The 26,283-nt window shown below is 40.1% G+C and overlaps 1 protein-coding gene across 2 annotated transcripts in view; it reads left to right on the top strand.

Moving 5' to 3' along the window:
• The first annotated feature begins 218 nt into the window (after positions 1-218).
• Positions 219-26,283, top strand: part of LOC133044855 (tyrosine-protein phosphatase non-receptor type substrate 1-like) — a 40,045-nt gene continuing 13,980 nt past the window's right edge. For both annotated transcript variants that reach the window (XM_061126668.1, XM_061126669.1), the window contains exons 1-2: positions 219-341; positions 24,561-24,920. In XM_061126668.1, coding sequence (XP_060982651.1) covers positions 269-341; positions 24,561-24,920 — 433 coding nt within the window. In that variant the 5' untranslated portion in view covers positions 219-268. The remainder of the gene's footprint in view (positions 342-24,560; positions 24,921-26,283) is intronic.

Here is a 26,283-nt window from a genome sequence, read left to right as displayed (position 1 = left end):
AGAGTTTTATTTCTGCGAGGCCTGTTCAGTCTCTGAAAATGTAAGATGAGTAGCTAGCCACATTTTCTGCCTGATTTGTATATCACATCTGAAATAGGAACTGTCTTGAACCTAGAAATGTATTGTAATCTCATAGTCATTTGACCCTATCATAGGCACCTCCTCTTATATCATGAGGGGTGGGGCTTCTTTCCTTTCCACAGAGCACAGAAGTTCATGTTCTCCCAGCTCACACATTTGGACAGAGCAGATTCCTCAGGCATCCACGATGCCCATCCTTGCCTCCTCATTACACACTCCTCCTCCTTGCCTGCCAATGATTCTACTGCTGGGATTAATAGGTGAGCATTTCTTGGGGTAGAATCCCCTCTCCCTGCCCTCTGGACCTCCCCACTGCCCTGCACTTTTAAAGTCTCCATGTAAACCTGGGTGTGCCACCAAGGACAGCTGCAGAAGGCCAAAGACTGGGCATTATCTGAAAGCATGAAATCAGGGATTTGAGAGTTTTTTCTGTGGATCCACCACCTCCAGCTGCTTAGCAGAGGTATCCAAATGGATGATGTTTCAAATACCAGCAATGACAGATTTATGTGCGTTAACTTGTATAATCCTCACAACATCCCATGTGATAAATGACTATTACTCCTGAATTGCAGATGGGGAGATTGAGGCAGAGAGTAACTTGCCTGATATTAACTGACCTAAGGCAGTGTAGTATGAGATTCAAATCTAGAGTGTCCAGCTCAAGTTGATTCTTTTATTTTTTTTTTATATCACTGATGAGGCGTCCCTATATTTAATTATTTTAATAAGCATGTGACACTGTTAAGAAATAACCACAGAATTCTTCAAAACTTGTACACATCCATGCGTGTGTGCTCAGTTGCTAAGTTGTGTCCGACTCTTTTGCAACCCCATGGACTGTAGCCCACCACGCTCCTCTGTCCATGGGATTTTCCAGGCAAGAATACTGGAGTGGGTTGCCATTTCCTTCTCCAACGTTGATTCTTTTAATCATATCATGCAACTCAGCTTCTCAGAGAATCCTAATGGCAGAAAAATCAGAAGATACTGAGAAATAAACAATAGTTTAGTCTTCACCCATGATGCCACTCAGAGAACAGAAGCATTCAAATCTTGCATTGTGTACTCCCAAGTTTTGGTCAGTGATGTGTTGGATGGTTCCCACGTGTTGAAGTTTGCACTGAGTCTTTAACAGGTATTATAATTTCATTTGATCCTCAAAACAACCTGTATACTACAATGCTAGGCTATTCTCTAATACATGTTTGTGGATGCATGTATTTGTGTGTGTGTGTGCGTGTGTGTGTGTGTGTGTGTGTGTGTGAGGAAGTTTTCCAGACACATGGGATTTCAAAAAGACTTCTTTAATTTTTAAGTCTACATGAAACGATATAAACATGTGTTGAGTTTTTGGTGTCTTTCAACAACATACCTGCTTTCTCCTTCTCTATAAACCTCTCTCACCCAAACTGTTACTTAAGACAAGAAAACTTCTCTCCTGGTAAATGAGTAGAATTTTATGCATTGCTATCTTAGAGTCCCTTCTTCCATGCTGGTTAAGGGTGAGGAGGAATGAAGGCTAAAAAGGACTCAGAGACTCTTGCCTATATGATCTGTATATCCATATCTATATTTGTAATTATAACCACATCCCTGTCTATAACTTTATCTATATCACCTAATGCTAGTTGAAGCTTCCATTCCTCAGGACATCTAATGAGTAATAACAATTTGTTTTCTTAAACATTCATCATGGGCCAGAGTTGGAAATTCCCATGGTTGCTAACTCATGTGATCATTATATCCAAGGTAGATCCTCTTGTCATCCCTACCTTATAGATAATAAAACTGAGCAAGGAGAAGTTCAAGGATACTCAGTGTTAGCTGATAGAGGTATGGTTTGAACTCAAGACATCTGGTAGTAGAGCTCATGAATTTAACCATTGCTCTTCTTGATACTGTGTCCCTTCTTCCATCCCAAGATATTTCTGTAGCTTCTGCCAATGGGTCTGATGAAGGGGAAGGGTTGGGCAGAGGGTTTGTGGTTTTCTTCTCCTGGGCTCTTTTTTTGCTTCCTCATACAAGCAAGTTACTTTTTTGTTTCCTCATACAAGCAAGTTCCTTTTATTTTTCACCAAGTTATTTACATGGGAAACTCAACTTCTGACACAATTTCTACAGAGATTAACTGCTTAAAGTAGAGCTCATTGTCTTGGGAAGATGTTACACTGGGCAGTTCACATATCATATGTATATTACTTTGATATTTAGTAGATGGCAGGAAGGAACTTGGGGTGAATTGTTGAGTAAAAGAGACTAATTGCCCTCATTGATGTTTATCTTAGTGAAAGAAATGACAATAAACAATAGACTTATAATTCAGCAAATAATACAGAATATTAGAAAGTGCTATGTGTTAGAAAAGAATACCTGACATGTAAAAAATGAAATTAGTTTGTTCTTTAACTTCATACACAAAAATAAGCTCAAAATGCATTAAAGACCTAAATTTGAGACTTAACACTATAATGCTCCTATAGAAAAATATAAGAACACTCTTTGACATAGAGCAATATCTTTTTTGATCTATCTCCCAGAATAATGGAAATAAAAACAAAAAGAAACAAATGAGACCTACTTAAACTCAAAAGTTTTTGCATAATAAAGAAACAACAAACAAAATGAAGGACAGCCCACAAATTGAGAGAAAATATTTGTAAATGGTGTGACTGAAATGGGCCAGTCACCAAAATTTACAAACAGCTCATGACACTTAATAGAATCAAAGCAAAAAAACCACTCAAAAAATTAGCAGATAAATAGACATCTCTCCAAAGAGGATATACAGTTGGCCAGTAGGTACCTGAAAAGATGTCAACAAAATTATTAGAAAAATGTAAATCAAAACTAAAGTGAGATATCACTTCATACCGGTGAATGGCTTTCATCAAAAACCCACAAATAATAAATTCTGGAGCCAGTGTGGAGAGAAGGGAACCCTCCTACACTGTTGGTAGGAATGTAAATTGGTACCACTACTATAGAGAACAGTATTCACTCAGTTGCTCGGTGATGTCTGGCTCTTTATGACTCTTGGACTGTAGCCCACCAGGCTCCTCTGTCCATGGAATTTTTCAGGCAAGAATACTGGAGTTGGTTGCCATTCCTTACTCAAGGGATCTTCCTGACCCAGAGACTGAACCCATGTCTCTTTGGTCTCTTCATTGGCCTTTACCACTGCGCCACCTGGGAAGCCCCAGAGAACAGTATGGACGTTCCTCAGAAAACTGAAAATGGAGCTACCACCCTGCAATCCCAGTCCTGGCCATATATCCGGGCATGAGCTACCTTATGACCCTGCAATCCCAGTCCTGGGCATGATCTGCAAAGATACATGCACCCCAGAGTTCACTGCAGCACTGTTTGCAATAGCCAAGACATGGAAGCAAGCTAAACATCCATCAGCAGAGGAATGGATAAAGATGTGGTATGTACATATGGTCGAATAGTCCTCAGCCATAAAAAGAATGAAATAATGCCATTTGGAACAACATGGATGGACCTAGAGTGTATCATACTGAGTGAGGTAAGTCAGAGAAGGAGAAATATCATGACATCCCTTATATATGGAATCTATAAAGACATGATACAAATGAACTACAAAACAGAAACATACTCACGGACTTCAAGAATGAGCTTATGGTTGTGGGAAAAAGAATGGTGGGAAGGGATAGTTGTACAGTTTGGGATGGATACATACAGTCTGCTGTACTTAAAATGTAAAATCAACTGTATAGCACATGGAACTCTGCTCAATGCTATGGGGCAGCCTGTATGAGAGGGGAGGTTGGGGATGAATGAATATATGCATATGTATGGCTGAGTCCCTTCACTGAAACTATTACAGCATTGTTTGTTAATTGGCTGTACCCCAATACAAAATTAAAAATTAAAAAGGAAACAAAACAAAGATTAATTGGATAACTGAATTGAGAGAATTTGTTGGGTGGGATGTATTTTAAACCTGGTAGTCTTGCATGGGCATCACAGAGATGGGGAAGTTTGAAAGAAAGTTCTGGGGTAAGCATTTGTGGTTATCTCGGGGAGGAGCCTTCCTGACAGGGAGCAGCATGTGCAGAGGCCCTGAGAGCAGAATCATCCTCCTGTGATGAAGGATTGGGCTTTTGCCCTGAGTGAAACTATTGCCATTGTGGTTTTGAAGAGAGAAGTGACTTGGTCTGACATGAGTTTTAATTTATTTGAGCATTTGATGGACAACAGACTACACAGGGAGCTTTCCTGATGGCTCAGCTGGTAAAGAATCCACCCGCAATGCAAGAGACCCTGGTTCAATTCCTGGGACGGGAGATCCCCTGGAGAAGGGATAGGCTACCCACTCCAGTATTCTTGCCTGGAGAATCGCCATGGACAGAGGAACCTGGTGGGCTACAGTCAATAGGGTCGCAAAGAACTGGACACAACTGAGCGACAAATCACAGCTCAGCACAGCAGGGACGACGCAGGACACTGATAGAAGCAACTAGAGCACTTGAAGTCATAACATTCATTCAAAAAAAGTAAAAATGGCTTGCACTGAACAGCAGCTAGTAGAGATAAGAGAAAGAGGTCAGATACTGGATGCACACTAATGAGGAGGCAATAAGATTTTCTGATGCATAGGACGTGGGATGGGAGAGAAAAATCTCGAGGTTTTGATAACTGGACATCTGAAAGAAGAACTGTGGCTCAGCTGAAATATAGCAGGTGTGGGGGAAATTCATGTCAGTGTTAGATGTGTTAACTGTGAGATGTTTATTTCTGTCCAGAAAGTATGACAAGTTGATAGTTGGACATACAAAATCAGAGTTCTGGAAAAATGCCTGGGCCAGAGAGGTAATTGGAGAGTTAGTGATATACAGTTGGCAGAATTTTTGCGATCTCCTGGCTCCTCTCACCCCTCTGGTTCCTAGTCTCTCCTCCCTCTTCCTGTCCCTCCATTTCTCCCTCCAAAGTTCGTTCACGTTTCTTCCCATTTTTGTCTTAGCAGTGCAACTTCCACAACCTCACTTTTTCTCTCCAGACTTAACAATCTAAATCACCTGAAGCTGTTGGCACATCGTAAGACCTGCCCTGTAATAGTATGTCTCCTCCTTGGGAGGTATGATTGGTTAGAAATAGTGCTTAGTGCATGGGTTTATCGGCTTACACTCTGCAAGGTTGAACTACAAAGGGGTAGGGAAGAAATAGAAAAGAAGCCAGGGTTTGTTTTGAGCCCAAGGCAGCCTGCTCCTCTTATCTACATCCCTGGAATGAAACCCATGCTTGTTTAATAGAACATTTCAGATAAGAGGGATTGTGTTTGTATTTCTCTGTGACTTCAGATAGTCAATGAGGCAGTGAAATCAAGTGGATAGCTTGAACCTGTAGTGAAATAATTGGCCCAATGGTGACTCATGGCTCTTCAACTCATAACTTGATGTCCAATCATAATCAATCACCCAGATTCTTTTTTTAAACGTTTTATTTTGTATTGGAATATTCTCAATTAACAATACTATGATAGTTTCAGGTAGACAGTATAGGGACTTAACCATATGTACATTTGTATCCATTCTCACACTAATTCTCCTCCCATCCAGACTGCTACATAACATTGACCAGAGTTCCTTGTGCTCTACACTTGCATATACACAATGCAATACATTGCATTAACTCTATAGATTACTTCAGGTCAGTCAGTCAGTTCAGTCACTTAGTCATGTCCGACTCTTTCCAACCCCATGGATTGCAGCATGCGAGGCTTCCCTGTCCATCACCAACTCCCGGAGCATGCACAAACTCATATCCATTGAGTTGGTGATGCCATCCTTTTTATCCTCTGTCATCCTCTCCTCCTCCTGCTTTCAATCTTTCCCAGCATCAGGGTCTTTCCAGTGAGCGAGTTCTTTCCATCAGGAGGCCAAAGTATTGGAGTTTCAGCTTCAGCATCAGTCCTTCCAGTGAATATTCAGGACTGATTTTCTTTAAGAATGACTGCTTGGATCTCCTTGCAGTCCAAGGGACTCTCAAGAGTCTTCTCCAACACCACAGTTCAAAAGCATCAAATGTTCGTCACTCAGCTTTCTTTATAGTCCAACTCTCACATCCATACATGACTACTGGAAAAACCATAGCTTTGACTAGATGGACCTTTGTTGGTAAAGTAATGTCTCTGCTTTTTAATAAATGTCTAGGCTTGTCATAGCTTTTCTTCCAAGGAGCAAGCACCTTTTAATTTCATGGCTGCAATCACCATCTGCAGTGATTTTGGAGCTCAAGAATGTAAAGTCTGCCACTGTTTCCATTGTTTCCCTATCTATTTGCCTAAAGTGGTGGGACCAGATGCCATGATCTTAGTTTTTTGAATGTTGAGTTTTAAGTCAACTTTTTCACTCTTATCAAGAGGTTCTTTAGTTCTTCTTCGCTTCTTGCCATAAGGGTGGTGTCACCTGCGTATCTGAGGTTATTGATTTTTCTCCCAGCCATATTGATTTCTGCTTGTGCTTCATCCAGCCTGGCATTTCACATGATGTACTCTGCATATAAGTCAAATAAGCAGGGTGACAATATACAGCCTTGACGCGCTCCTTTCTCAATTTGGAACCAGTCTGTTGTTCCACGTTCAGGTCTAACTGTTGCATCTTGACCTGCACACAGATTTCTGAGGAGGCAAGTAAGGTGGTCTGGTATTCCCATCTCTTGAAGAATTTTCCACAGTTTGTTGTGATCCACACAGTCAAAAGGCTTGGCATAGTCAATAAAGCAGAAGTAGATGTTTTTCTGGAACTCTTTCTTTTTGATGATCCACCAGATGTTGGCAATTTGATCTCTGGTTACTCTGCCTTTTGTAAATCCAACTTGAACATCTATAAGTTCACAATTCACATACCACTGAAGCCTGGCTTGGAGAATCTTGAGTATTACTTTGCTAGCATGTGAGATGAGTGCAATTGTGCAATAGTTTGAACATTCTTTAGCATTGCCTTTCTTTGGGATTGTAATGAAAACTGACCTTTTCCAGTCCTGTGGCCACTGCTGAGTTTTCCAAATTTGCTGGCATAATTAGTGCAGCACTTTCACAGCATCATCTTTTACGATTTGAAATAGCTCAGCTGGAATTCCATCACCTCCACTAGCTTTGTTTGTAGTGATGCTTCCTAAGGCCCACTTGACTTCACATTCCAGGATGTCTGGCTCTAGGTGAGTGATCACACCATCGTGCTTATCTGGGTCATGAAGATTTTTTTTGTATAGTTCTTCTGTGTTTTCTTGCCACCTCTTCTTAATATCTTCTGCTTCTGTTAGGTCCATACCACTTCTGTCTTTTATTGAGCCCATTTTTCATGAAATGTTAACTTGGTATTTCTAATGTTCTTGAAGAGATCCCTAGTCTTTTCCATTCTATTGTTGCCCTCTATTTCTTTGCACTGATCTCTGAGGAAGGTTTTCTTATCTCTCCTTGATATTCTTTGGAACTCTGCATTCAGATGGGTATATCTTTCCTTTTCTCCTTTGCCTTTAACTTTTCTTCTTTTCTCAACTATTTGTAAGGCCTCCTCAGACAACCATTTTGCCTTTTTGCATATCTTTTTCTTGGGGATGGTCTTGATCACTACTTCCTGTACAATGTCATGAACCTCCGTCCATAATTCTTTGGGCACTCTGCCTATCAGATCTTATCCCTGGAATCTATTTGTCACTTCCACTGTATGATTGTAAAGGATTTGATTTAGATCATACCTGAATGGTCTAGTGGTTTTCCCTATTTTCTTCCATTTAAGTCTGAATTTAAGCCACAGTCAGCTCCCGGTCTTGTTTTGCTGACTATATAGAGCTTCTCCATCTTTGGCTGCAAAGAATATAATCAAACTGATTTCAGTATTGACCATCTGGTGATGTCCGTGTGTAGAGTCTTTTCTTGTGTTGTTGGAAGAGGGTGTTTGCTATAACCAGTGTGTTCTCTTGGAAAAATTTTGTTAGCCTTTGCCCTCTTCATTTTGTACTCCAAGGCCAAAGTTGCCTGTTACTCCAGGTATCTCTTGACTTTCTAGTTTTGCGTTACAGTCCCCCATGATGAAAAGGACATCTTTTTGGGGTGTTAGTTCTAGAAAATCTTGTATTCAGACCTTAGTGGTTTTGTATTCAGACCTTCAATGTTAGTGGTTGGGACATAGACTTGGATTATTGTGATATTGAATGGCTTGCCTTGAAAATGAAGAGAGAGATCATTCTGTCATTTTTGAGATTGCACCCAAGTACTGCATTTTGGACTCTTTTGCTTACTCTGAAGGCTACTCCATTTCTTCTAAGGTATTCTTGCCCATAGTAGTAGATGACATGGTCATCTGAATTAGATTCACCTATTCCAGTCCATTTTAGTTCACTGATTCCTCAAATGCCAATGTTCTCTCTTGCCATCTCCTGTTTTACCACTTCCAATTTACCTTGATTCATGGACCTAACATGCCAGGTTCCTATGCAATATTGTTCTTTATAGCATCAGACTTTACTTCCATCACCTGTCATATCCATAAGTGGGCACTGTTTTTGCTTTGGCTCTGTCTCCTTTCTGCAGTTATTTCTCCTCTCTTCTCCAGTAGCAATATTGGGCACCTACTGACTAGGGGAGTTCAATTTCAGTGTCATATCTTTTTGTCTTTTCATACTGTTCAAGGAATTCTCAAGGGATGAATACTGAAGTGCTTATTCCCTTCTCCAGTGGGCCACGTTTTACAAAAACTCTCCACCATGACGCATCCATTTTGGGTGGCCCTATATGGCATGGATCATAATTTCATTGAGTTAGACAAGGCTGTGGTTCATGTGATCAGTTTGATTAGTTTTCTGTGATTGTGGTTTTCATTCTGTCTGCCCTCTGAAGGATAAAGATAAGAGGTTTAGGGAAGCTTCCTGATGGGAGAACTGACTGTGGGGGAAAACTGGGTCTTGTTCTGATAGGTGGGGCCATGCTCAGTAAATCTTTAATCCAACTTTCTGTTGTTGTGCTGGGCTGTGTTCCTTCCCTGTTATTTGACCTGAGGCAAAATTATGGTGGGAGTAATGAAAATAATGGTGACCTTCTTCAAAAGATCTTTTGCAGGCACTGTTGTATTCAGTGCCCCTGATCCTGCAGCATGCCACTGTCGACCCACTCCTCTGCCGGAAACTCTTCTACACTCACAGGCAAGTCTGGATCAGTCTCTTGTGGGGTCACTGCTCCTTTCTCCTGGGTCCTGGGGCACACAAGGTTTTGTTTGTGCCTTCTAAGAGTCTGTTTCCCCAGTCCTGTGGAAGTTCTGTAATCAAATCCTGCTGGCCTCCAAAGTCAAATTCCCTGGGGATTCCCTGTCCCTTTGCCAGGTCGCCAGGTTGGGAAATCTGTTGTGGGTCCTAGAACTTAACACTGTAATAATTTATTTGGCATAATTGTTCTGCAGTTTGTACGTTATCTGCTCAGTGGCTCTATGGTGGGGTTAAGGGTAGTATAGTCACTCTAACAATATTCATTTTCCAATCTGAGAATGTGGTGTATCTTTCCTTATGTGAAGAACCAGAGATCAAATTGCTAGCATTCATTGGATCATAGAGAAAGCAAGGAAATTCCAGAAAAACATCTACTTCTGTTTCATTGACTAGGCTAAAGCCATTGACTGTGTGGATCACAACAAACTGTGGGAAATTCTCAAAGGGATGGGAATACCATAACACCTTAACTGCCCTCTGAGAAACCTGTATGTGTCTCCAGAAGCAACAGTTAGAACCGAACATGGAACAACAGACTGGTTCCAAATTGGGAAATGAGTACGTTAAGGCTGTATATTGTCACCCTGCTTATTTAACTTGTATGCAGAGTACACCATGTGAAATGCTGGGCTGGATGAATCACAAGCTGGAAACAAGATTGTTGGGAGAAATATCAACAACCTCAGATATGCAGAGAATAGCACTCTAATGGCAGAAAGTGAAGAGGAAATAAAGGGCCTCTTGATAAGTGTGAAAGAGGAGAGTGAAAAAGCTGACTTGAAACTCTAAATTCAAAAAACTAAGATCATGACATCTAGTCCCATCACTTCATGGCAAACATAATGGGAGAAAAGTAGAAGCAGTGATAGATTTCATTTTCTTGGGCTCCAAAGTCACCATGGATGGTGACAGCAACCATGAAATTAAAATATGCTCCTTGGAAGAAAAGATAGCATATTAAAAACCAAAAGCATAAGTATAGTCAAAGCTGTGACTTTTCCAGTAGTCATGCACAGATGTGAGAGTTGGACCATAGAGAAGGCTGAGCACTGAAGAACTGATGCTTTGATGTGTGGTGCTGGAGAAGACTCTTGAGAGTCCTTTGGACTGCAAAGAGATCAAAGCAGTCAATCCTAAAGGAAATCAACTCTGAATATTCAATAAAATGACTGATGCTGAAGTTGAAACTCTAGTCCTAGATCCTGATGCTGGGAAAGATTGAAGGCAAAAGAAGAAGGGGGCAGCAGAAGATGAGATAGTTAGCATCACCAACTCAATGGACATGAATTTGAGCAAACTCTGGGAGCTAGTGAAGGACAGGGGAGCTTGGCACCCTGCAGACCATGGGTTTGCAAAGAATTGGACACAAATTAGCAACTCAATGACATGTGCCTTCTTTGGTTTCTTTCAACAGCATCTTATAGTTTTCAGAGTACATGTCTTTTATCTACTTAGGAATGTTGATTTTTAGGTATTGTATTTTTTCTGATGTGATGGTAAGTGGGATTGTTTCTTTCATTTTTCTTTCTGATCTTTTGTTGTTGTATAGAAATGTAACAGATTTCTATGTATTAGTTTTATATCCTGCAACTTTATCAAATTCATTGATGAGTTCTATTAGTTTTCTGGTGGCATCTTTTTGTTTGTTTGTTGTCTTTTTTTCACTTTAATGAAGAGAATTTATTACAGTGAGTTCATTAAAGAGTTATTGAAGGATAAAATGCAAACAAAACAAAGCAGTAATATGTCAATCATGAGTGAGGAAAGAAGCTAGTACACCAAGGGCCTGAGGAGTATAAAGGGAACATCCAAGCATTTAGGGCAAAGAGAATTTTACTAACCAGTATTGAGTCAGATGAGTATTGAGTAAGATGAACATAAGACAGAAAATAGAGCAGTGATCTCACCCCAAAAGCAAAGTATACAAGTGTGGGTTTGGAACAGACACAATATTTTAATAGGCTAAGCTCTATAGTGAGGAAAGACTGTATGTGAGGATCCTAGGTATTGACTCCTAGGTATTTTATACTTAGCTAATATGTAGCTATTATAAGTGAAGTTGCTAGCTTAATTTCTTTTTTGGATTCACTGTCACTAGTATGTAGGAAAAAAACCTGATTTTTGTGTGGTGACTTTGTATCTCAAAACGTTGCCAAATTTACTTATTAGATTTACCAGTTTTTTTTTCATTTATTTTTATTAGTTGGAGGCTAATTACTTTACAATATTGTAGTGGTTTTTGTCATACATTAACATGAATCAGCCATGGATTTACATGTGTTCTGTATCCTGATCCCCCCTCCCACCTCCCTCTCCATCCCATCCCTCTGGGTCTTCCCAGTGCACCAGGCCCAAGCACTTGTCTCATGCATCCAACCTGGGCTGGTGATCTGTTTCACCCTAGATAATATACATGTGGGAGAAGGCGAGGGTGGGATGTTTTGAGAGAACAGCATCAAAACATGTATATTATCTAGGGTGAAACAGATTTACCAGTTTTTAATGTTGGAATCTTTAGAATTGCTACATGGAAATCATGTCACTCACAAACAAGATCATTTCACTTCTTTCCAATTTGAATACCTTTTATACATATTAATTAATTGCTTTTCTCTGAACTTCCAGTATTGTGTTGACTAGAAGTGGCAAAAGTGGGCATGTCTTGTTCCTGATTTTGGAAAAGCTTTCAGAATTCCACTATCGATGAGGCTGTTAATGTGGGGTTTTATATACAACTTCATTTATTGGGCAATTTTCCATCTATTTCTAGTTTATTGATTTCTTATCATGAAAAATGTTAACTTTTGTTAAGTCCTTTTTCTGCATTAATTTTTGTTCTCTTTATTCTGTTAAAGTGGTTAAATACATGGTTTGATTTTCATATTGTTGTTTAGTTGCCAGGTCATGCCTGATTCTTTGTGACCCCATGGACTGCAGCACACCAGTGCATATATTTTCATGTGTTGAACCATTTTTATATTTCAGCAATATATCCCAGTTTGTCCTGGTGCATAATTCTTTTAATATGCTATTGAATTGGATTTTCTAACATTTTATTGAGGACTGCTGCATCAACAGTCATGTGAGTTATTGGTCTGTGTCCATTCTTCTATCAATAGGGATTTAGATCACTTCCGTGTCTTGGCTATTGTGGATAGTGCTATGAACACTGGAGCACATATATCCTTTTGGATCATGTTTTTCTGCAGATTTATGCCCGGAAGTGGATCGTATGATAGCTCTATTTTTAGTTTTTCAAGAAACTTTCATACTATTCTCCACAGTGGCTGTACCAATTTACCTTCCCACCAGCAGTGTAGGAGGGTTCCCTTCCCTCCACACCCTCTTCAGCATTTATTGTTCATGGATTTTTTGATGATAGCCATTCTAACTGGTATGAGGTGATATCTCATTGTAGTTTTGATTTGCATTTCTCTAACATTTAAGCAATGTTGAGCAGCTTTTTATGTGCTTTTTGGTCATCTGTATATCTTCCTTGGAGAAATGTCTATTTAGGTTTTTTTCCCATTTTTTGTTTGGGATGTTTGTTTGTTTTGGTTACTTAGCTGCATGATCTGTCTGTAAATTTTGGATTCTAATCCTTTGTTGGTCACATTATGTGCAATAATTTTCTCCCCAAATATGGTTATCTTTTCATTTTTTTTTTTATTTACTGTTTTTTGTCATACATTGATATGAATCAGCCATAGATTTACACGTATTCCCCATCCCGATCCCCCCTCCCACCTCCCTCTCCACCCAATTCCTCTGGGTCTTCGCAGTGCACCAGGCCCGAGCACTTGTCTCATGCATCCCACCTGGGCTGGTGATCTGTTTCACCATAGCTAGTATACATGCTGTTCTTTTGAAATATCCCACCCTCACATTCTCCCACAGAGTTCAAAAGTCTGTTCTGTATTTCTGTGTCTCTTTTTCTGTTTTGCATATAGGGTTATCATTACCATCTTTCTAAATTCCATATATATATATGTGTTAGTATGCTGTAATGTTCTTTATCTTTCTGGCTTACTTCACTCTGTATAAGGGGCTCCAGTTTCATCCATCTCATTAGGACTGATTCAAATGAATTCTTTTTAACGGCTGAGTAATATTCCATGGTGTATATGTACCACAGCTTCCTTATCCATTCATCTGCTGATGGGCATCTAGGTTGCTTCCATGTCCTGGCTATTATAAACAGTGCTGTGATGAACATTGGGGTGCACGTGCCTCTTTCGGATTTGGTTTCCTCAGTGTGTATGCCCAGAAGTGGGATTGCTGGGTCACATGGCAGTTCTATTTCCAGTTTTTTAAGAAATCTCCACACTGTTCTCCATAGTGGCTGTACTAGTTTGCATTCCCACCAACAGTGTAAGAGGGTTCCCTTTTCTCCACACCCTCTCCAGCATTTATTGCTTGTAGACTTTTGGATAGCAGCCATCCTGACTGGTGTGTAATGGTACCTCATTGTGGTTTTGATTTGCATTTCTCTAATAATGAGTGATGTTGAGCATCTTTTCATGTGTTTGTTAGCCATCTGTATGTCTTCTTGGGAGAAATGTCTGTTTAGTTCTTTGGCCCATTTTTTGATGGGGTCATTTATTTTTCTGGAATTGAGCTGCAGGAGTTGCTTGTATATTTTGAGATTAATCCTTTGTCTGTTTCTTCATTTGCTATTAATTTCTCCCAATCTGAGGGCTGTCTTTTCACCTTACTTATAGTTTCCTTTGTAGTGCAAAAGCTTTTAAGTTTCATTAGGTCCCATTTGTTTATTTTTGCTTTTATTTCCAATATTCTGGGAGGTGGGTCATAGAGGATCTTGCTGTGATTTATGTCGGGGAGTGTTTTGCCCATGTTCTCCTCTAGGAGTTTTATAGTTTCTGGTCTTACATTTAGATCTTTAATCCATTTTGAGTTTATTTTTGTGTATGGTGTTAGAAAGTGTTCTAGTTTCATTCTTTTACAAGTGGTTGACCAGTTTTCCCAGCACCACTTGTTAAAGAGGTTGTCTTTTTTCCATTGTATATCCTTGCCTCCTTTGTCAAAGATAAGGTGTCCATAGGTCCGTGGATTTATCTCTGGGCTTTCTATTCTGTTCCATTGATCTATATTTCTGTCTTTGTGCCAGTACCATACTGTCTTGATGACTGTGGCTTTGTAGTAGAGTCTGAAGTCAGGCAGGTTGATTCCTCCAGTTCCCTTCTTCTTTCTCAAGATTACTTTGGCTATTCGAGGTTTTTTGTATTTCCATACAAATTGTGAAATTCTTTGGTCTAGTTCTGTGAAAAATATCGTTGGTAACTTGATAGGGATTGCATTGAATCTATAGATTGCTTTAGGTAGAATAGCCATTTTGACAATATTGATTCTTCCAATCCATGAACACGGTATGTTTCTCCATCTGTTTGTGTCCTCTTTGATTTCTTTCATCAGTGTTTTATAGTTTTCTATGTATAGGTCTTTTGTTTCTTTAGGTAGATATACTCCTTAGTATTTTATTCTTTTTGTTGCAATGGTGAATGGTATTGTTTCCTTAATTTCTCTTTCTGTTTTCTCATTGTTAGTATATAGGAATGCAAGGGATTTCTGTGTGTTAATTTTATATCCTGCAACTTTACTATATTCATTGATTAGCTCTAGTAATTTTCTGGTAGAGTCTTTAGGGTTTTCTATGTAGAGGATCATGTCATCTGTAAACAGTGAGAGTTTCACTTCTTCTTTTCCTATCTGGATTCCTTTTACTTCTTTTTCTGCTCTGATTGCTGTGGCCAAAACTTCCAACACTATGTTGAATAGTAGTGGTGAGAGTGGGCACCCTTGTCTTGTTCCTGATTTCAGGGGAAATGCTTTCAATTTTTCACCATTGAGGGTGATGCTTGCTGTGGGTTTGTCATATATAGCTTTTATTATGTTGAGATATGTTCCTTCTATTCCTGCTTTTTGGAGAGTTTTAATCATAAATGAGTGTTGAATTTTGTCAAAGGCTTTCTCTGAATCTATTGAGATAATCATATGGTTTTTATCTTTCAATTTGTTAATGTGGTGTATTACATTGATTGATTTGTGGATATTAAAGAATCCTTGCATTCCTGGGATAAAGCCCACTTGGTCATGGTGTATGATTTTTTTAATATGTTGTTGGATTCTGTTTGCTAGAATTTTGTTAAGGATTTTTGCATCTATGTTCATCAGTGATATTGGCCTGTAGTTTTCTTTTTTTGTGGCATCTTTGTCTGGTTTTGGAATTAGGGTGATGGTGGCCTCATAGAATGAGTTTGGAAGCTTACCTTCATCTGCAATTTTCTGGAAGTGTTTGAGTAAGGTAGGTGTTAGCTCTTCTCTAAATTTTTGGTAGAATTCAGCTGTGAAGCCATCTGGTCCTGGGCTTTTGTTTGCTCGAAGATTTTTGATTACAGTTTAAATTTCCTTGCTTGTGATGGGTCTGTTAAGATCTTCTATTTCTTCCTGGTTCAGTTTTGGAAAGTTATACTTTTCTAAGAATTTGTCCATTTCATCTAAGTTGTCCATTTTATTGGCATAGAGCTGCTGGTAGTAGTCTCTTATGATCCTTTGTATTTCAGTGTTGTCTGTTGTGATCTCTCCATTTTCATTTCTAATTTTGTTAATTTGGTTCTTCTCTCTTTGTTTCTTAATGAGTCTTGCTAATGGCTTGTCAATTTTGTTTATTTTTTCAAAAAACCAGCTTTTAGCTTTGTTGATTTTTGCTATGGTCTCTTTAGTTTCTTTTGCACTTATTTCTGCCCTGATTTTTAAGATTTCTTTCCTTCTGCTAACCCTGGGGTTCTTCATTTCTTCCTTCTCTAGTTGCTTTAGGTGTAGAGTTAGGTTATTTATTTGGCTTTTTTCTTGTTTCTTGATGTAAGCCTGTAATGCTATGAACCTTCCCCTTAGCACTGCTTTTACAGTGCCCCATAGGTTTTGGGTTGTTGTGTTTTCATTTTCATTCATTTCTATACATATTTTGATTTCTTTTTTGATTTCTTCTATGATTTGTTGGTTATTCAGAAGCGTGTTATTTAGCCTCCATATGTTTGAAGTTTTAACAATTTTTTTCCCTGTAATTGAGATCTAATCTTACTGCACTGTGTTCAGAAAAGATGACTGGAATGATTTCAATTTTTTTGAATTTTCCAAGACCAGATTTATGGCCCAGGATGTGATCTATTCTGGAGAAGGTTCCGTGTGCACTTGAGAAAAAGGTGAAGTTGATTGTTTTGGGGTGAAATGTCCTATAGATACCAATTAGGTCTAACTGGTCCATTGTGTCATTTAAGGTTTGTGTTTCCTTGTTAATTTTCTGTTTAGTTGATCTATCCATAGTTGTGAGTGGGGTATTAAAGTCTCCCACTATTATTGTGTTACTATTAATTTCCTCTTTCATACTCATTAGTGTTTGCCGCACATATTGCGGTGCTCCTATGTTGGGTGCATATATATTTATAATTGTTATATCTTCTTCTTGGATTGATCCTTTGATCATTATATAGTGTCTTTCTTTGTCTCTTTTCACATCCTTTATTTGAAAGTCTATTTTATCTGATATGAGTATTGCGACTCCTGCTTTCTGTTGGTCTCTGTTTGCATGAAATATTTTTTTCCAGCCCTTCACTTTTAGTCTGTATTTGTCTCTTGTTTTGAGATGGGTCTCTTGTAGACAGCATATATAGGGGTCTTGTTTTTGTATCCATTCAGCCAATCTTTGTCTTTTGGTTGGGGCATTCAACCCATTTACATTTAGGGTAATTATTGATAGGTGTGGTCCTGTTGCCATTTACTTTGTTGTTTTGGGTTCCCGTTTATACAACCTTTCTGTGTTTCCTGTCTAGAGAAGATCCTTTAGCATTTGTTGAAGAGCTGGTTTGGTGGTGCTGAATTCTCTCAGCTTTTGCTTATCTGTAAAGCTTTTGAATTCTCCTTCATATCTGAATGAGATCCTTGCTGGGTACAGTAATCTAGGTTGTAGGTTATTCTCTTTCATTACTTTCAGTATGTCCTGCCATTCCCTTCTGGCCTGGAGGGTTTCTATTGATAGATCAGCTGTTATCCTTATGGGGATCCCTCTGTGTGTTATTTGTTGTTTCTCCCTTGTTGCTTTTAATATTTGTTCTTTGTGTTTGATCTTTGTTAATTTGATTAATATGTGTCTTGGGGTGTTTCGCCTTGGGTTCATCCTGTTTGGGACTCTCTGGGCTTCTTGGACTTGGGTGGCTATTTCCTTCCCCATTTTAGGGAAGTTTTCAGCTATTATCTCCTCGAGTATTTTCTCATGGCCTTTCTTTTTGTCTTCTTCTTCTGGAACTCCTATGATTCGAATGTTGGGGTGTTTCACAGTGTCCCAGAGGTCCCTGAGGTTGTCCTCATTTCTTTTGATCCTTTTTTCTTTTTTCCTCTCTGCTTCATTTATTTCCACCAGTTTATCTTCTATCTCACTTATCCTATCTTCTGCTTCCGTTAGTCTACTCTTGGTTCCCTCCAAAGTGTTTTTGATCTCATTCATTGCATTATTCATTTTTAATTGACTCTTTTTTATTTCTTCTAGGTCTTTATTAAACATTTCTTGTATCTTTTCAATCTTTGTTTCCAGGCTATTTATCTGTAACTCCATTTTGTTTCCAAGATTTTGGATCATTTTTATTATCATTATTCTAAATTCTTTTTCAGGTAGATTCCCTATCTCCTCCTCTTTTGTTTGACTTGGTGGGCATTTTTCATGTTCCTTTACCTGTTGGGTATTTCTTTGCCTTTTCATCTTGTTTAGATTGCTGTATCTGGAATGGGCTTTCTGTATTCTGGAGGTCTGTGGTTCCTTTTTATTGTGGAGGATTTACCCCGTGTGTGGGGTTAGATGATTGGCTTGTCAAGGTTTCCTGGTTAGGGAAGCTTGCGTCAGTGTTCTGGTGCGTGGAACTTGATTTCTTCTCTTTGGAGAGCAATGGAGTGCCCAGTAATGAGTTTTGAGATGGGTCTATGTGTTAGGTGTGTCCTTGGGCAGCCTGTATGTTGACGTTCATGGCTATGTTTCTGTGTTGCTGGAGAATTTGTGTGGTATGTCTTGCTCTAGAACTTATTGGCTCTTGGGTGGTGGTTGGTTTCAGTGTAGGTATGGAGGCTTTTGGACAGTCACTTATTACTTAAAGTTCCATGTAGTCAGGAGTTTTCTGGTGTTCTCAGGTTTTGGGCTTAAGTCTCCTGCCTCTGAATTTCAGTTTTATTCTTCCTGTAGTCTCAGGACTTCTCCAACTATACAGCACTGATAAGAAAACTTCTAGGTTAGTGGCGAAAAGATTCTCCCCCGTTAGGGACACCCAGAGAGGTTCACAGAGTTACATGAAGAAGAGGAGAGGGAGGAGGGAGATAGAGATGAGCAGGAGGAGAAAAAGGGGGACTCAAGAGGAGAGAGACAGATCTACGCAGCTGTCTGTTCCCAGAGTGTTCTCCGTAGCCCAGTCACCTACAAAGATTCACAGAATTGGATTGGGAAGAGAAGGGGAAAGGAGGAAATAGAGGTGTTCTGAGGTAGAAAACAGAGAGTCAAGATTGGGAGAGAATAATCTTCGCTTTAAAAATAGGGCTTCTCTTCTTTTTTTTTTTTTTGTAACGTTATAGTGTATTGAAAATGAAAATTAAGGAGTAGTAGAGGAGTACTAGAGGACTTTAAAAGAAATAACAGAAAAAGAAAAATAGAAAATAGAAGAGAAAAAGGAAAGAGAAAAAAAAGAAGAAAAAAAAAGAAAAAGAAAAAAAAAATTTTTTTTCCTTAATTAAAAAAATCGTAAAAATCTATGGAAATGGAAGTTAAGCAGTAATGGGGGAGTAATAGGGGATTTTAAAAGAAAATAAAAGAGAAAAGAGAAAAAATAAGAAAAGAAAAAAATAATAAAAAAGAAAAAAATAAAATAAAATTATATCTAGGAGTTTCTCTGGAGCTGTTGCGGTCAGTGTGAGTTCGGCTCAGTTTCAGATAGCTCCTCGTTCCAGCTTACACTTCTCGATATCTACAGGCCCCTTCTGGTGTAGTCAGTGTTTTGTAGAGGGATTTTAATCTGTTGCACCAGTCCCTTCTGAGGCAGTTCCTTTTGTTTATTTGGCTTCTGTTTGCCGGTCTCTTCAGAGCCTCATTTCCGCCCTGACACAGGCGGGCAGAGGTGGACTCTTATTCAGGTAGCTAGTTCAGTCGCTCTGCGGGGCAGGGAGGGGCTGGCGCTGCAGGGAGGGGTTTGCGCCGCGGGGACAGGCTGGCACTGCCGGGAGGGGCTGACGCTGCTTTCTCTGTCTGGGCTGCTCAGGCTCCCGGCTGTTGTATATGGAGCGCGCCCCGCGCTGCGCGAGGTTCCAGCCCTCGGGTGTTCCACAAAAGCGTGGAACGAAAAGCTGTGCCTGCTCTCTGTGCCTTCCCCATCAGAGCGGTCCAGGCAGCCAGGGGCTTGGTGGGCGCACTCTCCCCAGGTGTGGCGCGCCCACTCCCTTCCACGGACCCAGTTTCAGTTTCCGCTGGCGCCAGTCGGGTGCGCGCGCCTTCTGCCCCCCGCGTCCCCAGCCCCAGTCCCCGCCCGCCCCGGTCGGGTGCCTGTGCCCTGTGTCTCGCCGCCACCTTCCCCTCCCCCCTGCCTCCTGCCTCCTGCCTCCTGCCTCCTGCCTCCGGCGCGGCTGGGCCGGTCCGCAGCCTGCGAGTTCTTCTCTGGATTTTCTCGGTCTCTTTGTTCTGCGAACGGCCGGCAGTGTGTTCGGGCAGGTTAATTTACTCTCTCTCCTTTGGTCTCCCACAGTTCAAGCTGGCAACTCACAGAAGCTCCCTTTGATTGTCCTCAGGGCACTCAGGCCCGGACCCTACTCCAAGCAATACCGCCTAAGATTCCCTTCCCGGGACGGATCTCCGTCCTTAGCTCTTTTGTCTCACTTTTAATCTTTTATATTTTGTCCTACCTCCTTTCGAAGACAATGGGCTGCTTTTCTGGGCACCTGATGACCTCAGCTAGCGATCAGAAGTTGTTTTGCGAAGTTTGCTCTGCGTTCAGTTATTCTTTTGATGAATTTGTAGGAGAGAAAGTGGTCTCCCCGTCCTACTCCTCCGCCATCTTGGCTCCTCCCTCTCTTTTCATTTTGTTTATTGTTTCCTTGCTGCACAAAAGCTTTTGAGGGTGATTATGTCTCATTTGTTTATCTTTGTTTTTACTTCTTGGAGATGGGTGGAAAAAGATATTGCTGCTTTTAATTCAAGGAATGTTTTGTCTTTGTTTTGCTGTGTTTTATTGTGTCTGGTATTAAATTTATGTCTTTAAACTAGTTTATTTTTGTTTATGGTATTAGAAAATGTTCTAATTTCATTTTTTTTCACATGTAGCTATCCTGTTTTCCCTGCACCATTTACTGAAGAGACTGTCTATCCTCCATTGTACAGTCTTAGTACATATATGCAATGGGTCATTACTCATCCATTAAAAAGAATGAAATAATGCCATTTGAAGCAAAGTGAGTGGCCCAAGAAATTGTCATACTGAGTGAAGTGAGTCAGAGAGAGAAAGGGAAATATAAGATAACACTAATATGTGGGAAAAAATATGAGACAAATGAACTTATTTACAAAACATAAGCCTTGTGTTTCTTTCAGACTTAGAGAATAAATTTATGGTTATGAGGGCAGAAGGGTTTGGGAGAGGGATAGATAGGGAGCTTGGGACTGACATATACAGACTGTTGTGTCTAAAATGAATAACTAATGAAGAACTACTGTATAGCACATGAAAGTCTGCCCAATATTATGTAGCAGCCTAAATGAGAAAAGAATTTGAAAAAGAGAAATATTGGTCTGTATTTTCTTGTTATGCCTTTATGTCACTGTGATATCTGGATCATGCCAATAGAACTCTGAAAGAATTGAGAAGTCCTTCCACCTCTTAAGACTTTTTTGAAGAGGAATACTGTTAGTTTTCTTTAAAAATTTGGAAGCATTCACTACTGAAGACAAGTAATTTTGGGCCTTTCTTTGTTGGGAGGTTTTTTATTATTAATTGAATCTGATTGCTAGTTACAGGTCTACTCTAATTTTTTATTGCTTCATAATTCAGCTTCGGTATTATGTCCTTACAAGAATTTGTCCAATTTATCTATGTTATCCAATTTTTTTGGTGTTTAATCATTCATAGAACTGTTTTAAAATCCCTTTTATTTCTTTGACATTATTAGTATGTTTTTCATTTCTGATTTTAGTTTTTTGGGTTGCCACTCTTTGTTTTTTTTCCTTAGGCAATCTAGCTAAATTTGCTTAATTTTATTGATCTTTTTGAAGAATCCCTCTTGGCTTTGTTTATTTTCTCTCCTATACTATTCACATTTTACTTTTCTCTTCAATAATCTCAGCTATTTTCTTTCATTTGCAAACTTTCGGGTTGGGGTTTACTTTACTCTTCTTTCTCTAGTTTCTTGCAGTGTAAAGTTCTTCAATGTCTGCATGTTCAGCCACAAATTTCCCATTAGGGCTGCTTTCTGTGCATCTCATATGTATTCATAGTATGTGTTTATGTTTTCATTTGTCTCCAAGTGTTTTCTAATTTCCCTTGTGATGTTTCTTCCTTGACATGTTGATTTTTGAAGAGCATGTTGTTTGAGTTCTATGTACCTGTGACTATTTTATTTCCTCTTCTGTCATTGATCTAGTTTAATTTTACAGTTTGAAGAGCATTTCTTTCAGTTTCAATAAGTTGTCTTGTCATTCTTCATGTGTGACAGTGACACATTTATAGATTTTTTTGTTACGGCAACTGGTTTATGTAGCTGTAGACACAAAATAGCCCCATGACAAAGGAGGAACATCAAAATTGCTGAGTGCTAGGATGTGAAGGTCACCTCCTCCCACAAATACATCAAAAACACATCTACATGTGGAATGATTCTCACAGAATGTCTACTGAATGCTGGCAGAGGATCTCAGACATCTGAAAGAGCAATAAAATCTCTGTGTATATGGGTGAGATGAAAGAAAAGAGAAGAAAAAAAGAAAGAAAGGAATCAGGATGGGACCTGTACACTTGGGAGGGAGCTATGAAAGAAGAAAGGTTCCTGTAACATGGTAAGTACCCCCAGTGGCAAGGAGATCAGCTGGGATATGGGGAACCTCAGAGCCTTGAAGGAGAGTGTAGCAACCAGTTTGCAGCAGCTGGAACATTGAGAGATATGCACAGACGGTCAGTGCAACTGCCCTACGCGTCCCAGCCTGCTTGTCTGCTGGTAAGGGCAGGGGCAGGATTTGAAGCTCACCCCCACTTTGGAGCAGTTTTTTTGCCACTGTCATCCTGGGCTCCAGGTGGAGTCATGAGCTGCTTCTACTCCCATCGAGTGCTCTGGGGGCACGTGTGAGCCACCACTGCCATGAAGAACTCCAAACTGGGTATCAGACACCACATGGGCACACCCCCATAAGGGAATAATGGCCAGCTCATGCTGAAAAAGAGGTGACAGGCATATGTACTAAAAACAGTCCTTGCACCAGAAATATTAAACCCACACAATCTACACGTGGATGCTGCCATGTATAAACAGCCCTCCAAGACCACAGGAGATAATTGTTTTTCCTCAACTTCCAGAATAAGAGAAATAAAAGTAAAATGAAGAAGCAGAGGAACCATGCCCAGTTAAAAGATCAAGAAAATTCACCTGAGAAAGAAAATGAAATAGACCTCTTTAGTCTAATAGACAATAATTTCAAAAAGGAGATAATGAAAATGCTGAAGGAAATAAGAGAGAACCCAAATAAACAAAACAAGAAAGGAAAAAGGAGACATAAGACCAATATTACACAAGTATAAGAAAAAACAAGGAAATCTATGAACAGTTAAATTTGAACAAATTCAACAACTTAAAAAAATGGAAGTTTCTAGAAAAATGCAGTCCACAAGCTGTATGTTGTTGCCAAAGAGAGATAGAGAGACAGGTATACCTATGTATGAGATAGAAACAGACTCATGGACATAGAGAATGGAGTTTCAGTTGTCAAGGTAGATGGGGTAGGGGTTAGGTAAGCTATTATATACGGAAAGGATAAAAAAACAAGATCCTACTGTACAGCACAGAGAAGTATATTCAGTATCATGTGATAAAAATAATGGAAGAGAATATATTAAAAATGTATGTGTATAACTGAGTCATTTTCTATAATTAACACATCATTGTAAATAGATATATTTCAATTAAAGCAAGTTATAAGTCAAGTAAACAAAACACAGACCACCAAAGAGATCTATGTCCTAATACTCACCAGTGAATGTTTTACTTTACATGGCAAAAAAATTTTGTAAAAGTGATTTAGAATCGTGCTATGGGAAGAATATCCTTGATTATCAATGTAAGCCTAATATAAGAAGGAGGCAGGAAAGCCAAAGTTAGAGGACAGGTGACAATGGAAGCACAACTGGAGTCATAAGAAGATAGAAACCTTGAGAAAAAGAATGTAGACAGTCTCAAGAATCTGGAGAGGCAATGATCAGAGCCTCTAGATGAAATGTAGCCCAGCTGACTCCTTGGTTTTAGTTCAGTAATACTGTTTTTTGTCCCTTCATATCCAGAATCATAAGATAATAAAACTGTCATTTTTAGTCACTAAATTTTCTATAATCTATTATAGCTGCTTTAGTCATATAACATGACTGTGTCATTGGAAAAAATCCCAAGGAGTTGAAACAAAGCTTTACATTCTTCATAAATTAAGTGTTCATTGTGTGTTGGGAGCTCTGAGCATCAATGTCACTCAAGTATCCAGGTTGTTGGAGCCAATTCTATCATGAGTATGTAGATTGCTGGGGAGGAGAGAAGCTGGCCCATAAAGGTACTTACCGTTTAATGAATCACAGACAAAATACATGCATCACTTCTCACAACTCAGTGATCTAAGAGGTCATGTGGTCCCACCTAATGCAAAGGACAGAAGTGCAGCACTCCCTGAGGACACACAGTGAACACCCAGGAATACTGGGTGGATCATGACACTTCCAGAGAGGGCTCAAGGCCTCAGTCCCAGTCTCTGCCACATCACTGACCTCTGTGCCTCAGCTCCTCACTTGTGTTAGTATCTCACATTACAGACTCATTGTGCAAGCTTCATGCAATGTACATGCCGTGTGCTGAGTTTAAGGCCCATTCAAGGTGCATTCAGACAATGAACGCTGTTGTTGATAAACACTTGAGAAAACCTACAGGATCACATGAGGATGAATAAATAACTGCTTTGTGTCTTCCTCCAGGAGCGGCAGGTGAGGGGGAGCTGCTGCAGGTGATTCAGCCTGAGAGGTCAGTGTCAGTTGCAGCAGGAGAGACGGCCACTCTGCGCTGCACCCTGACCTCCCTGTACCCCGTGGGGCCCATAAAGTGGTTCAGAGGAACTGGGCCAGGCCGGGAGTTAATCTACAGTCAAAAAGAAGTCCCCTTCCCCAGAGTAACAACTGTTTCAGATCACACAAAGAGAAACAACATGGACTTTCCCATCCGCATCAGTAACATCACCCCAGCAGACACTGGTGTCTACTACTGTGTGAAGTTCCAGAGAGGAGAACATGGTGACGTGGAGTTTAAGTCTGGACCAGGCACTCATCTCACTGTGAGTGGTGAGTATGTCCTGGGTGTCCTTCATCCCCTGGTCTCTGACAAGTCAACAAGAATGCCCTTCACTCTTTGAACAAAAAAAGGAATCCGGTACAACAGTGACCAGACATGATCTGATTTTACTCCCTTCTACAGATCAGAGTATTTGAGGCCATGACGGTTGTGCTATTTGCTCAAGGCCCCTCAGCTGGTCAACATGGGAAAAGTCTGGATCCCCCATCTACCTGGCTCCACAGTCCTTGTCTTTTCCATCACATTCAGTCCATTGATTCCAGGGATAAGGGAAATGAAAGTCTGAGTGACTTGCTCCTTGACAGGCCAGGCCTCACTTCTTACCTCTGGAGAGTGCACCCTCAGTGTGGCTGAGTCTTCTCTTTATTCAGCACTTATTGAGCACCTACTGTGTGCCAGGTCCTGCTCTGGATACTGTGGAAACAGCTGTGAACAAAGCAGACAAGGGCTCTTCTCCCTTGAAGCTTATGTCCTCTTCCCTTCTGAAGAGGAGAAATCCATCCAGGGCAGGGAGGAGAGATGTGTTTCTTTATTTTCTAGTCAGACTATCACACTGAAAAGAGATTCTAAGAGACACAGTTTCAGTGTTTATTCTGATGGCCCCGATTGGAGACTATGCTGAGAGGTTGGGTGTTTCCAGAGGATCTGTTGAAAAAATCCTTCTGTCATTCACGGATTGACTCACATAATCACTGAAGTCTCCCAGCATCTCAGAATGTCCCTTCTCAGGGAAGCAATTCTCCATGTGGGTGAGTTAGGAGCTGGAGCAGCCCTATTGAGGCAGAAAAAGTGTTTATTTATATTTTTCTGACAAATACCCTGAATCCTGGACTCTCAGAACAGGATGGATCTCTAGACACCATCCTTCCAAACCCCCTTGTACAGATGGTGGCCAAGGCCAGGAGATGACAGGGGTCCAGACCACAGTCACATAGACAATGAGAGGATCCATTAAGAACGCAAACTGATTCCAAGCCAGTCTCTTTCCTGCACCAGCACTGGAGCTCCTTTCATGGAAGAGACTTGCACACACAAGATGCAGAATAAAAGTTCCTTGAATTAACCATGAAACAGGCTCTTTTCATTGCTTTCCCCCAAGGTTCAGAAGGCCCCTCACATTCAGACCCTGAGCCTGAGGTGCCTGGAAAACTCTTCCTACTTTCAGCTGCATGATCCAAAAACTCTCATTCCATATCACCACCTAGAGTTGCCCTGTTTTTCTTTTTTTTCTATGTGAGAGTATTTATTCTTTTTTTTTTTTAATTAGTTGGAGGCTAATTACTTTACAATATTGTAGTGGTTTTTGTCATATATTGACATGAATCAGCCATGGATTTACATGCACTCAGCATA

This window comes from Dama dama, chromosome 23, assembly GCF_033118175.1.
Source record: "Dama dama isolate Ldn47 chromosome 23, ASM3311817v1, whole genome shotgun sequence".
Taxonomy (NCBI): Eukaryota; Metazoa; Chordata; class Mammalia; order Artiodactyla; family Cervidae; genus Dama; species Dama dama.
Note: the sequence above shows the minus strand (reverse complement) of the source record. Positions and strands in the feature narration are given on the sequence as shown.